This window comes from Engystomops pustulosus, chromosome 11 (assembly GCF_040894005.1).
Source record: "Engystomops pustulosus chromosome 11, aEngPut4.maternal, whole genome shotgun sequence".
NCBI lineage: Eukaryota > Metazoa > Chordata > Amphibia > Anura > Leptodactylidae > Engystomops > Engystomops pustulosus.
In genome coordinates this window covers 77,059,767-77,075,218 of record NC_092421.1, presented here as the reverse complement: position 1 = coordinate 77,075,218, position 15,452 = coordinate 77,059,767, and the positions used below count along the sequence as shown (strand labels likewise).

Genomic DNA, 15,452 nt, shown 5'->3' with positions numbered 1-15,452 from the left:
AGTAACTTCTCTTTAAGAGATCCAAGGTACTCCGCATTCCCGGATGACCTGCCAATACTGAGCAATGCGTCTCCTCCAACACTCTCAAACGACAAGAAAGAGGAACAAATAATTTGCCTTCCGGAAGGTCTTTGGGTGCAGATTTTTGTCCTGCTAAAATTTGAGAGGAGAGGTGGGAGGAGACAGCTGCCAACACAACACCTGGAGACAAAATATTACTGTCCGTAGTCGCTGGAAGCTCAGGAGTCCCGAAGCTACGGGACAAGGCATCAGCCTTCACATTTTTTGACCCAGGTCGGTAGGTGACCACAAAATTAAAGCGAGAGAAAAACAAGGCCCACCTAGCCTGACGTGAGTTCAAACGCTTAGCAGTATCCAAATATACTAAGTTCTTATGATCTGTGAGCACAGTTATCGGATGAAGAGCTCCTTCCAAAAAGTGTCGCCAGACTTCAAATGCCCACTTAATGGCAAGGAGCTCTCGATTACCAATATCATAATTCCTCTCACAAGAGGAAAACTTTCTAGAGAAATATGCACAGGGCCTAAGTCTGGTGAGAGTGGAGGACCCCTGAGACAACACTGCACCTACTCCTACCTCGGAGGCATCAACCTCCACAACAAACGGTAGAGAGAGGTCAGGTTGAACCAAAACTGGGGCTGACGAGAATGCCGCTTTTAAAGTTTCAAACGCTGAGCAAGCGGCAGGGGACCAGTTGTTTGGATCAGCACCCTTACGGGTTAGATCCGTGAGGGGTTTGGCGATCACAGAAAAGTTCTTTATAAAGTTCCGATAATAGTTAGCGAAACCTAAAAATCGTTGTAGGGCCTTAAGATTGGTAGGCCGAACCCAGTCCGTGAGCGCCTGAACCTTACTCGGATCCATCTGTACATCAGAGGGAGTCACAACATAACCTAAGAAGGAAACCTTCTGGACGCAAAAAACACACTTTTCCAGCTTAGCGAAGAGGTGGTTTTTGCGCAACCTGGTAAGTACTTGGCGGAGATGTTGCTGGTGAGAAACCATATCAGGAGAAAAAATCAAAATATCGTCTAGATACACCACCATAAACACACCGATGTAATCATGAAAGACGGAGTTCATAAAGCCTTGAAAAACCGCTGGGGCATTACTCAAACCAAAGGGCATAACCAGGTATTCAAAGTGCCCCAAAGGTGTATTAAATGCGGTTTTCCACTCATCCCCTTCTCGGACCCGAATCAGGTTATAAGCCCCCCTGAGATCTAATTTAGAGAAAACTTGGGCCCCAGAAACCTGATTTAAGAGATCCGGGATCAAGGGGAGGGGACCTGAGTTTTTTACCGTGATCTTATTTAATTCTCGATAGTCAATACACGGCCGTAAACCACCATCTTTTTTCTCAACAAAAAAGAACCCGGCCCCAGTGGGCGACTCAGAGGGACGAATATGTCCGATTGCCAAACTCTCATCAATATAACTCTTCAGTGCCTCCCGTTCTGGTACCGACAAGTTATATATACGACCCTTTGGCAATCTAGCATCAGGAAGAAGGTCAATTTTACAATCAAACTCCCTGTGAGGAGGAAGGACTTGGGACAAGGGTTTTGAAAACACATCTGAGTAGTCCGAGAGAAAACCTGGAAGACCCTGATCTTCCGTCACTACTGTACATAGTGAAACTCTGGTCAGGTGCTCCTTACAGAGAGGACCCCAATGAACCAGCTCCAGAGTTTCCCAATTAATTACCGGATTATGGATCCGGAGCCAGGGTAGACCAAGAATGACATTTTCAGACAGGTTTTCCATAACTAGAAAAGAACACCATTCTTCATGCATAGCTCCTACCATAAGCTTTATCTGCGGGGTTCGGAATTTGATCAACCCTGCCTGTAGAGGGGTCAAATCCGCACCCGACATCTGGATAGGAGTGGACAATGGAATCAATGACATGCAAAACTGAGAGACAAAATTATAATCGATTAAATTAGTTGCAGCACCTGAATCCAAAAAGGCGCGACCAATGCAGGAAACAGACTGAAACTTAACCGTACAAGGTAAATACATTCTAGACACCATAGGGAGTACCTGAGCTCCTAAGCAGTCCCCCCGACTACTGCTTAGGAGCGGAAGTTTTCCTGCTGCTGCCTCTTGGAACAGGTGTTGATCTGATGATCAGGACTTCCACAGTAGAAACAAAGATGGCGTCTTATTCGATGTTGCTTCCGCTGTGCAGGAGAGATGCTATCCAGCTCCATGGATTCCAATTCTGGACTACCTGGAGACGGACTGGCCGCTGGCTGACAGTCCGAGGACACCCGAGGTGATCGCCTGGATCTTAGGCGACGATCAACTCGGATGACCAGAGTCATAGCATCATCTAATGTCTGAGGCTCGGCATAAGCTAAGACTAAGTCCTGTACTCGGTCTGATAGTCCGGACATAAATTGGTCTTTTAGGGCGCAGTCATTCCATTGAGAGTCAGTCACATACTGTCTGAACTGGGCACAATAATCTTCTGCTGTCCGTTTTCCCTGACACAGAGATCTAAGGTGGGAAACTGCCAGTGCTCGGCGGTCAGGTTCGTCATAAATCTGGCCTAAAGCAGAAAAGAAAGCGTCAAGAGAAGAACGGGATGGAGAGTCAGGTGGGAGAGAAAAAGCCCAATTTTGCGGATCCCCACGCAACAGGGAAATTACCACGCCCACCCTTTGAATCTCTGTGCCCGATGAACGAGGGCGTAAAGAAAAGTAAAGTTTACAGCCCTCCCGAAATGAAAAAAATTTCTTACGGTCACCAAAAAACACATCAGGGAGAGGAACCTTAGGTTCAGGCGTGGGTGGCAGTGGATCCTGCGGTGATGTCTGCCGTGGAACCTGCATAGATTCCTGAATTTGGAGACGGGAAGCTAGATCCTGAACAAGCTGAGTTAGGGTCTGGACCTGAGCGACCACAGCTGACAAAGGCTCCATGGAAGGAGAGAATGTAGCAGGTCGAATACAGGATGCAGACCTATGTGTGGCCAGTGTTTCTGTTAGGATTGGTTACACAAAAGACAGGGGATAGTGTGCCCTGAGCTTGCCCCAACCTCTGTCCCTTCCTATAGCCCCCCCACGCTAAACCGTGGGGCGACTACTTGAAGACTCGAAATATTCTGGGTAAGTGTGGGAAGGGGAACACAAACAGACTGACAAACATAAAACATAAAAGAATCGTAAACAAGCCGGAGTCACAACTAGAGGGTACGTCAAAAGCAGAATCAGTAAGCAAAGAGTCAAAGTCCAAAACTAGCCGAGTTAGCAACAATATAGATACAGATACAGAGCAATACAAACTAGCAGCAACCAGGTGGAGAAAGGGATTTTCAAACACTGGCACTGGTGACTAGTGAAGCTGCAATTTATGCAGCCAGAACTCCACCTCCAGAATCTGATAGGAGCTGGACAGTTCCTGGGAATTAACCCCTCATGGTGCAGAACAACCAAGCACCAAGCAGAGGTTCAAAGTCCCAGCCCCTCCTAGACAGCACGAGATCTTAGCAGCCGCTGCCCAGGACGAGAGGTGGAGTTTGCGCGGATACGCGCCGGGGTACGGAGAACGCTGCTGGTACCACCAGAAGAACCAGAAGTCCCAGCAATCTCCCTAGCGAACCTGACACCTAGACATGTGTCCAGGCCCTGCCCCCTGATCATGTGACCAGAGGAGACGCCCACAATCACGTGACTGGCCGATGCAAGAGAGTGCTAGTAAAGCACAAAAAATTGTGTTAAACTCCGAATAGAGGTAATTGGGAACCCACAAAAGAGAGAAAAAAGTTTGCGAACTTAAAGTTTGCTATAGGGAAGGAGCTAAATGCATGGTACGTGCACCTAGGCTCTACCTCCTAGTCATGTGACAAAAGGAGACGCCCATAAGTCATGTGACTATATTGTACCCAATAGTCACATGAGTTGTGGGCGTCTCCTTTCGTCACATGACTAGGAGGCACATGACTTTCGTCACATGACTAGGAGGTAGAGCCTAGGTGCACGTACCATGCATTTAGCTCCTTCCCTATAGCAAACTTTAAGTTCGCAAACTTTTTTCTCTCTTTTGTGGGTTCCCAATTACCTCTATTCAGCATTTAACACAATTTTTTGTGCTTTACTAGCACTCTCTTGCATCGGCCAGTCACGTGATTGTGGGCGTCTCCTCTGGTCACATGATCAGGGGGCAGGGCCTGGACACATGTCTAGGGCTTTAAATGTCGGCCAGTCTATATGCTTGCTAGGTATGAGTAAGGACCGCTAAAATGTAAAGGTCCGAAACGCGTCACCCAGTCCTGTTTGTACAAACATGTTTTTATCATGTTTTGTTATTTTTCCACCATGTTATTTGATTTTACTATTTTTTTGCTCTGAATAAACTTTGAAGATTTTTTACTCAAGCTGCTGCCGAAGGACGCCTTCCTTTTTCGTCCACATTCACATAACTACTATAATACTGCCCCTTGCTGATCACCTGATGTTTTATAATACATGCATAAGGAACTGGCACTTATCAGTATGAAGAGCTATGAATTCCTATGTCTGATGGCAGAATCTCCGCAGTCTCCGTCCTGTGGATGAGATAATTGTTTTGTTATCTCTTTTCACACAAATGTCTAAATATAGCAGCAATAAGCTCCACAAGTCGCAGGTTTAGATCTACATTGCTAGAGGCAAAACAACATGGAGACAAGCTGAGCGCTCTCACCAGAGGTAACACATGGGGCACAGTCAGTGCTCTCACCAGAGGTAACACACGGGGCACACTCAGCGCTCTCACCAGAGGTAACACACGGGGCACGCTCAGCGCTCTCACCAGAGGTAACACACGGGGCACGCCCAGCACTCTCACCAGAGGTAACACATGGGGCACAGTCAGTGCTCTCACCAGAGGTAACACACGGGGCACACTCAGCGCTCTCACCAGAGGTAACACACGGGGCACGCTCAGCGCTCTCACCAGAGGTAACACATGAGGCATGCTCAGCGCTCTCACCAGAGGTAACACACGGGGCACGCTCAGCGCTCTCACCAGAGGTAACACATGGGGCACGCCCAGCGCTCTCACCAGAGGTAACACATGGGGCACGCTCAGCGCTCTCACCAGAGGTAACACATGGGGCACGCTCAGCGCTCTCACCAGAGGTAACACATGGGACATGCTCAGCGCTCTCACCAGAGGTAACACATGGGGCACACTCAGCGCTCTCACCAGAGGTAACACATGGAGCACGCTCAGCGCTCTCACCAGAGGTAACACATGGGGTACGCTCAGCGCTCTCACCAGAGGTAACACATGGGGCACGCTCAGCGCTCTCACCAGAGGTAACACATGAGGCACGCTCAGCGCTCTCACCAGAGGTAACACATGGGACACGCTCAGCGCTCTGACCAGAGGTAACACATGGGGCATGCTCAGCGCTCTCACCAGAGGTAACACATGGGGCACACTCAGCGCTCTCACCAGAGGTAACACATGGAGCACGCTCAGCGCTCTCACCAGAGGTAACACATGGGACACGCTCAGCGCTCTCACCAGAGGTAACACATGGGGCACGCTCAGCGCTCTCACCAGAGGTAACACATGGGGCACACTCAGCGCTCTCACCAGAGGTAACACATGGAGCACGCTCAGCGCTCTCACCAGAGGTAACACATGGAGCACGCTCAGCGCTCTCACCAGAGGTAACACATGGGGCACGCTCAGCGCTCTCACCAGAGGTAACACATGGGGCACACTCAGCGCTCTCACCAGAGGTAACACATGAGGCACGCTCAGCGCTCTCACCAGAGGTAACACATGAGGCACGCTCAGCGCTCTCACCAGAGGTAACACACGGGGCACACTCAGCGCTCTCACCAGAGGTAACACAAGGGACACGCTCAACGCTCTCACCAGAGGTAACACATGGGGCATGCTCAACGCTCTCACCAGAGGTAACACATGGGGCACGCTCAGCGCTCTCACCAGAGGTAACACATGGAGCACGCTCAGCGTTCGCACCAGAGGTAACACATGGGGCATGCTCAGTGCTCTCACCAGAGCTAGCAAATGGGACACGCTCAGGGCTCTCACCAGAGGCAACACATGGGGCACGCCCAGCGCTCTCACCAGAGGTAACACATGAGGCACGCTCAGCGCTCTCACCAGAGGTAACACATGGGGCACTCTCAGCGCTCTCACCAGAGGTAACACAAGGGACACGCTCAACGCTCTCACCAGAGGTAACACATGGGGCACGCTCAGCGTTCGCACCAGAGGTAACACATGGGGCATGCTCAGTGCTCTCACCAGAGCTAGCAAATGGGACACGCTCAGGGCTCTCACCAGAGGTATCACATGGGGCACGTTCAGCGCTCTCACCAGAGGCAACACATGGGGCACGCCCAGCGCTCTCACCAGAGGTAACACATGAGGCACGCTCAGCGCTCTCACCAGAGGTAACACAAGGGACACGCTCAACGCTCTCACCAGAGGTAACACATGGGGCATGCTCAACGCTCTCACCACAGGTAACACATGGGGCACGCTCAGCGTTCGCACCAGAGGTAACACATGGGGCATGCTCAGTGCTCTCACCAGAGCTAGCAAATGGGACACGCTCAGGGCTCTCACCAGAGGTATCACATGGGGCACGTTCAGCGCTCTCACCAGAGGCAACACATGGGGCACGCCCAGCGCTCTCACCAGAGGTAACACATGAGGCACGCTCAGCGCTCTCACCAGAGGTAACACATGGGGCACACTCAGCGCTCTCACCAGAGGCATCACATGGGGCACTCTCAGCGCTCTCGACAGAGGTAACTTGCACATTATGAATAAGGAAGTAGAGAGGGGAATAGTAAGGATACAATTTCAAAAATTCAATCTAATTGTAGTAGGGCTAAAAATCTCTATAGAGCGCCCCCTACTGACATTGCATGATGTTACCTCCTCCCTTTCCACCTGGCACAGTTGCTTTTTCAGCTCATACACATCATGGGGGGAGAATTATCACTGCTCCTATGGCAGTTTTCTGGCGTAGAAGCAGTGGATTAATCTACAATTCTTGCGCAGTGCAAAAAATTGAATAAGCCACCTCCACGCCATGTGGGCATAGAGGGTGCGGCGGCCGGGGGAGGGGGGCAGGCAGAGGGCCCCCGTGCCTGCGTTCTTTTGAAAATATGCAAAGCTATCCCAGGTCTGACCTGGCATAGTTTCCCTCGCCGTCCCCACAGCAGATACATCAAGAGGCCTAAGATGGGGGGGACGTGGCCGCTATCACACGCCACCCCCCCCCCCCCCCCCTGTGCCAGCATATGATAAATCTTCTCCCATGAAAGTTCTAGTGGTCATCTCCTATTCAGCCAATGACCAACATATGGAGATTTGGACATCATTTGGTACCTACAGCTCAGGCACCTGTGTCTCGGAAAAGAATAGGGATTCCTGTGTCCTCTTCTTATATAAAAAATGTATCTTCATTTCAAAAACTTTTTAAAACATCAGTGATTACCAGACAGGGAGGCAAAGAGAGGAAAGGGTGCTCCAAGATGCCTTTTGAACCTCCCAAAAAATGTTAGGTGGGTTAGCTAACCGCGGTAAGTCCTGCTCCATGCATTCACCAAAGTTAGACTGTACTGCCAAGTTTAACCTCAAACTGTCCATGGACGATATCTCCGTCTGTCCCATTGGACAACCCACCTGGGTCAGTTGCCGTCAAACATAGACTGTTCCAATAGATCTACAATTTAGACCAAAGACTCTTTTCCAAATATTCTTCTAGTTAAGTTTATATTCTGCCACATAACAATTGACCAACATTATGGAGAAGTTCAGGAGAAGGACACTAGATCATCAAAGTTCATAATGTTTGTCAGTAATTGTCCCTGATGGGATATTAGTCTTGTATCGTTAGGAGGATGAGAAGGTTTAGGTTGAGATTCTCTACATGATCTCAGGGACTTCCTACATTTGGGTGTTGGGTGGTGAACTCTTGTAAAGTAGAGTAGATGCGCTCTTCAAAGTAACGGGAAGGTTGTATCAACATGGTATATGGTCTCCATGGATCAAGACCTCTTATGTTCCATCTACTTTAGAATTACACTTCTTCTTGCACCAATGGTCCACGATGGCACCACCATTGCTTTGCTCCGTACCTTTGTCATCTTCACTCACCTCCTACGTCACAGTCTGTCCTTGTATTAATAAATTGCATGTTGGGTTTGATTTGCTCGCTGACCACTTTGCTTTTTTTGCCTTCCTTTCTTCCTTTTTATAATTTTAGTCTTCAGTACGTTGAAGAGGAACACAAAACAACTTGTCACGAGCACCAGCTTGTCCATACCCTTCATTAGATCCCCCTCTATGCCTCCCGACGCTGTAAAACGAGACATATCTGGGCCATGTACATGGAATAAATCGGAAATTTCAATGTAAAAGGTCATTGGATGTTCAATATTTAGAATGTAACAAGACACGTTAAAAAAAAAACAGGGTCCAGGGTTCATTTGGGTCTATGGAGAGAAGACTCCAGGACTCTATTAGCGGTTGACATACACAGAATAACTATCTGAACTCATTCTGTTCGTCCCCAAGCTAGGGTTTATTTTAGAGATTCTGTAGGGAAATCATTCTTTTCTTCCTTGTGGCCATTTCGTAAAAAAAAATCGCTAAATAAAAGCCCCCAGTGGAAAGTGAAAACCCTCTACCGGTCTGTAGATGCTAATTACGTGGACACTTTGCAACTCGTCAGTTTCACTCTAAATTCCCTTTAAGATACTAATCCTACAATGGAAATGTTAAGGGGTTGGTCACTAATACAAAACCTTATCAGGGTAAGAATAAGACCTTAGGGTTACCCATATTATACTTAACCTGATAAAGTTTTAGTGCAGCCACCAGGAGTCACATGACCCACCAGCAGCAGGACTCTGAACTTCCTGTGACATCCTATGACCTGCTGGCTTCCGGTATATGGAGGAGGCCGTAGAGTCATTATTTGTCTGCATGTCCCCTCCGTGGTAACCACTCCCATAACAGTTGTTGGAGGGGTGTGCCAAAGACTTAAGCACACCTCTCCAAGCACTGTTATGGGAGTGGCTATCAAGGAAGTGGAGGTGCACACAGCAATAACTGCACGGTCTCCTCCATCTCCTCGAAGCCAGGACAAGGGACATTACAAGAAATGGCATGTGGATCCTGGCAGCTACACAAAAAATTAAGCAGGGTAAGTGAAATACGGGAGAACCTATTAAGGCTTTGTACTTATCCTGGTAAAGTTTTGTAATACTGACCAATCCCTTTATGTATGTGTAGCTGTTTTTGAAAACAGAGGATGACCTATTTCTGGGACTGTTTTTCTACAGCTAAAAGGGATAAAAAATAAATCAAGTAAAATTCCAAAAAATCAAATATGTGTGGGGTAACTTTGACCGTACCTGAGTTACAGAGGGAAAATAGACCCTCTAATATAAATAGGGTCCTCAGCTTTGGACTCAATAGACCGCCCCCCCCCCCCCCCCCCCCCACAAAATAAATTTCTGACCTCCGGTGCTTCAGCGTTTATGAAGATTTTATAGGAGAATGTTGAAGCTCAGGCGAAAAGGTAAATTCCCAGTTTTATTGCCAAAACTGTGATCAAAAGCTGCAGATTTAAAAAAAAAAAAAATCTTACAAACATACAGCAACATGTGAACAGGACCTAGGAGTTCTAAGAGTAAGAGCTCCTCAGGTCCATAGGGCTCCACTGAAATTCCTATCACTAATGTCCAAATAATACTTCCCTCCGGTGGCTTCATAATACCACCAAACCGTGCACATGAGTAGTCTATGACTGACGTGATGATGACAGGGCTGCTTTCCCAGTTTCAGGTTGGGATTCCTTGGGACCACCAGATGAAATGATTCTTAAAGGGAACTTGTCATCAGAATTTGGCCTAATAAACCACTAGCAGTCTGTTGTCAAGCAGTTGATATCAAGCATGGTTCTTTCATGGCCCAACTTGGTGACAGCATCCAAAAAAATCAACTTTGAAGTGAAATGTAAATTGGATATATAAGGTCAGGGAGGCGGAGAGTTTAACACAGAAGTCAAGCTCTCCCTGCCTCTGAACACTTCCCCCCATGTAATAGACATCATGCGCTAGACTTCAGGAGATCTGGTCAATGATGTTCTCGGACGCCGGATCATAAATTAAAGTGAAGGCGGCGTTCTTAGACAGGGAGAGCTTGACTTCAGTATCAAACTCTTCACCTCCTTGACTTCATAAAACCAATTTACATCTCACTTCAAAGTTGATTTTCTGGATGATGCCACCAGACCAGGCCATGAATCAAACATCATCTAGAAGCTGCTCAGCTGCTTGACAACATCCTGATAGTGGTTTATAAGGCAAATTTCTCATGACAGGTTCCCTTTAAGGCCCAAACCCTGGAAGCTTCCAAGTTCGGTTGTCTCCAGCTTGATCTCCAAGACCTATTATTGTGTTAACCCTGGGCTCATTGGAAGATCCTCTGGTGCCGTTATGGGTCATTACTTAGACTCCTCTCTCGTGGTCCAAGTGGACAATCCCTTGGGAAGCTGCAGGTCCATGTCATCAGAAAGGGAAGCTGCAGGTCCATGTCATCAGAAAGGGAAGCTGCAGGTCCACGTCATCAGAAAGGGAAGCTGCAGGTCCACGTCATCAGAAAGGGAAGCTGCAGGTCCATGTCATCAGAAAGGGAAGCTGCAGGTCCATGTCATCAGAAAGGGAAGCTGCAGGTCCACATCATCAGAAAGGGAAGCTGCAGGTCCATGTCATCAGAAAGGGAAGCTGCAGGTCCACATCATCAGAAAGGGAAGCTGCAGGTCCACATCATCAGAAAGGGAAGCTGCAGGTCCATGTCATCAGAAAGGGAAGCTGCAGGTCCACATCATCAGAAAGGGAAGCTGCAGGTCTATGTCATCAGAAAGGGAAGCTGCAGGTCCACGTCATCAGAAAGGGAAGCTGCAGGTCCACATCATCAGAAAGGGAAGCTGCAGGTCCACGTCATCAGAAAGGGAAGCTGCAGGTCCATGTCATCAGAAAGGGAAGCTGCAGGTCCACGTCATCAGAAAGGGAAGCTGCAGGTCCACGTCATCAGAAAGGGAAGCTGCAGGTCCACGTGATCAGAAAGGGAAGCTGCAGGTCCACATCATCAGAAAGGGAAGCTGCAGGTCCACGTCATCAGAAAGGGAAGCTGCAGGTCCATGTCATCAGAAAGGGAAGCTGCAGGTCCACATCATCAGAAAGGGAAGCTGCAGGTCCACATCATCAGAAAGGGAAGCTGCAGGTCCATGTCATCAGAAAGGGAAGCTGCAGGTCCACATCATCAGAAAGGGAAGCTGCAGGTCCATGTCATCAGAAAGGGAAGCTGCAGGTCCACATCATCAGAAAGGGAAGCTGCAGGTCCATGTCATCAGAAAGGGAAGCTGCAGGTCCATGTCATCAGAAAGGGAAGCTGCAGGTCCATGTCATCAGAAAGGGAAGCTGCAGGTCCACGTCATCAGAAGGGGAAGCTGCATGTCCACGTCATCAGAAAGGGAAGCTGCAGGGGAAATATAACATTACATATTGACCAACACATTGTCCAGAGGAGGGAACTACCCACCTTGGTGTATGAGGGGTGCAAAGTAGGTGACACCGCCTTATAGCACCCCCTAAACATGTACATGGTCCTCCATTATTACCCAACTATAAATTCTTACGGCAACAGCGTTCGCCACATCTACAGTTACGACAAGTTGTTTTGTGTTTTTAGACTTTTAATTAAAATTTTTTTTAGTTTTCAATTTCTTTTTTTTTTTTTTCTTTCGAATTTTTGTGGTAAAAAAACTAAACGGAAACATCAATACTGCATGAAAATAACGCTTGTGGTGGGGTGTGAGTGGTGGTTGTAAACACAAGCTGTTTCTGTATAGAAGAAGAAAAAATCTAAAAGTGAGAAAAATAGAACAAAGCGAGACTCTACCTGTACAAAACCCAGTGTTTTTTAAGATTTTGATTCTTTCTAATGGAGCCTATCAGCAGGCGGGCAAATTGTTATGCAAATTATTATCTAGGTGCACTATGGGCGTGGCCATGTGGTGCACCTTCTTTAGTCCCGTCTTATTGCCTAGCCCCGCCCACTGATCGACGATTTCCTGTAAAGATACAGAGCCACGTCGCAACCAATACCTGAACTCTACTGCGATTGGTTGCTTTAGGCAACAGAGACATATGAGATAGTTTTATGAATCAGATGGAAAATTTGTTGATACAGAAACAGCCTGAGCTTTGTGTTTCGATGTTCTTGTATCGTGCGGATGATCTCAAAAAAGTTGTCTACAAGATGAATCGCAGAGTTTACAGCGGAAAGATTTCAAATTCAGATTCAAAATTTAGACACAATGTCATTTCAAAGTCGCAGGAGGACGTGCAGTCTGATAAATGACTCGCCTTTGATGGATGAACAATGAAAATATTTTTTCACAATTGCACAATAGAATGATTTAGATAATTTGTCAAAGTTGCAGGAGGACGTTCAAGCTCATAAATGAAGCTCTTAAACCGCAACCAGGAATAAACAAATTAAGAGAAGATATTTTCCTAAAATCGTATGTAATTTCACATAATGTCAAAGGGGCAGGTACCAGCTGAAGTACGATACTCACATATGAACAAATTAAGGAAGGACGTTTTGCAGATTAACCTTTTAGTATAGTAATATAATTTTACATATTATGTTAAAGTTGCAGGAGGGCATATAATCTTATTAGTCAGTTAAGGGGAGATAATCTTTCATTGAAGATTAGTTTACCTTTAAGGATAGCATGATAAAATAATTGTACACATTGGGGGTCATTTACTAAGGGCCCGATTCGCGTTTTACCGACGTGTTACCCGAATTTTTCCGATTTGTGCCGATTTTCCCTGGGTTTTTGCGCACGCAATCGGATTGTGGCGCATCGGTGCCGGCATGCACACGACGGAAATCAGGGGGCGTGGCCAAACGTAAACCCGATGGATTCGGAAAAACCGATGCATTAAAAAAAAAAAAGGGGTCGCTGGACACGCGCTTAACTGCACCCAGGGTAGGATGTTGAACTTCGGCAGACCGCAGCGGACTTCAGCGCAGCAGCGACACCTGGTGGACGTCGGAGGAACTGCCTTAGTGAATCGCCGGAAGACCTGAATCCACCGCAGAGAAGGCGCCGCTGGATCGCGAATGGACCCGGTAAGTAAATCTAGCCCATTATATCAAAGTTGCAGGAGGGTGTACGAGTTGACACATAACACTTATCTGACAAGCCATCACAGATCAACAAATTAAGGGAAGAAATTTTGCCCATGCAGATTAAGGATAGTACAGAATATAAAGTTTGTAGATAATGTCAAAGTTGCAGGAAGACAGATGGGGATAAATTACCTGCTGAGTGACAGCCATCACAAATCACAAACTAATTCCAAACAAATTAAAAACTTATAAAAGGAATCTGTTTTACCACCGCAGATTATTTTATTAGTTCAATGAATAATTTCATATATAAATGTCAAAGTTGCAAGAGGGCGCCTAATATTAGAAATGGCACATTTTATGACAGTTTATGAGATAATCCTGTACAGTGCATGTGCTTTGTGTCGTGTCGGTCCCCCCGCCTTCCACCTTCTCATGTCGGGTTGATTTGTCATTTAATATTTTGCTTTGTTCTGGTGATTTTCAGGGAATGTTCCCAGCCAAAATAAAAAAGCTTTTAAGCAGCGAATCCTCAAACTATTACCCTGCTGCGGCCCCAACTCCACCCCCTCAGTCAGCGAAAGCAAGTGACAACTTTCTCATTTCTTCTGTATGTTTGTACGTCTCACCTGTCATATACCGGGTGCTGTTTACTGACCTTAGAAGGGAAACTTCACATTCTCTGTGAAAATAGTAAAATCTTCTACTGCCTCATTACTGGCCCCTACAGAGTGATAAGGGCAGGAAGGGAACTAGGAAATGTTCACATTTAGATTAAATAGAAGTAGGAATTTCTTATATGCAGATAGATAGGAGATAGATAGATAGGAGATAGATAGATAGGAGATAGATAGATAGATAGATAGATAGATAGGAGATAGATAGATAGATAGATATGAGATAGATAGATAGATAGATATGAGATAGATAGATAGGAGATAGATAGATAGGAGATAGATAGATAGATAGATAGGATATAGATAGATAGATAGATAGATAGATAGATAGATAGATAGATAGATAGATGATAGATAGATAGATAGATAGATAGGAGATAGATAGATAGGAGATAGATAGATAGATAGGAGATAGATAGATAGATATGAGATAGATAGATAGGAGATAGATAGGAGATAGATAGATAGATAGATAGATAGATAGATAGATAGATAGATAGATAGGAGATAGATAGATAGATAGATAGATAGGAGATAGATAGGAGAGAGATAGATAGATAGATAGATAGATAGATAGATAGATAGATAGATAGATAGATAGATAGATAGATAGATAGATAGGAGATAGATAGATATTAGATAGATAGATAGATAGATAGATAGATAGATAGATAGATATGAGATAGATATGAGATAGATAGGAGATAGATAGATAGGAGATAGATAGATAGATATGAGATAGATAGATAGATAGATAGATAGATAGATATGAGATAGATAGATAGATAGATAGATAGATATGAGATAGATAGATAGATAGATAGATAGATATGACATAGATAGATAGATGGATAGATATGAGATAGATAGATAGATATGAGATGGATGGATAGATAGATAGATAGATAGATAGGAGATAGATAGATAGATAGATACATATGAGATAGATAGTTACAAACGGACCTCTGGATGTTGGTAATTTCCTGTACTTTAGCCTTAGGCTACAATAATCAGCTATAACAGTTATCACAGGTGTCTGTAATGAAGCTTTATTGTTACTCCTGATTCTTATGACAATCCAAAAGTTTTAAAATCCAATTGTCACAGAGACCAAAAAAGTTCTGTCTGGAATTACAACGATAAAATATACAGTTCCGACTTACATACAAATTCAACTTAAGAACAAACCTATGGAACCCATCCTGTATATAACCCGGGGACTGCCTGTAGTAGATATGAGAGATGTTATTGCTGTATACATGTATACAGATGCAGATATTGTATGATGATGATGATTATTATTCTGCTTTTGTCTCCGTGTCCGGTGGATAGGATTGTGACATTGTTCAGCGTTGATATTAGATATTCCGGGTTTTCCGCCGGATCTTTCTCAGTAATTGTTCCGTCATAAATTCTTCATTCTCTCTGATTAATATGGGATTTGCCGTGAGCTCATTGAGCCGGTTAGATACAAATGGAGCGACATGAATGTGCGCGGCTCCGTCCCATCTAATGAGAGACGAATCAGGTCTAGGGTTCATGGCGCTCGGGTT

The 15,452-nt window shown here is 45.8% G+C and overlaps 1 protein-coding gene across 8 annotated transcripts in view; it reads left to right on the top strand.

Moving 5' to 3' along the window:
• Nucleotides 1-15,452, top strand: part of KCNIP2 (potassium voltage-gated channel interacting protein 2) — a 326,572-nt gene that overhangs the window by 295,060 nt on the left and 16,060 nt on the right. For 2 of the 8 annotated variants that reach the window (XM_072131243.1, XM_072131238.1), the window contains exon 2: nt 13,710-13,805. The exons of the other annotated variants lie outside the window; for them this stretch is intronic. In XM_072131243.1, the coding sequence (XP_071987344.1) occupies nt 13,710-13,805 (96 nt within the window). The remainder of the gene's footprint in view (nt 1-13,709; nt 13,806-15,452) is intronic. 8 annotated transcript variants of the gene reach the window in all.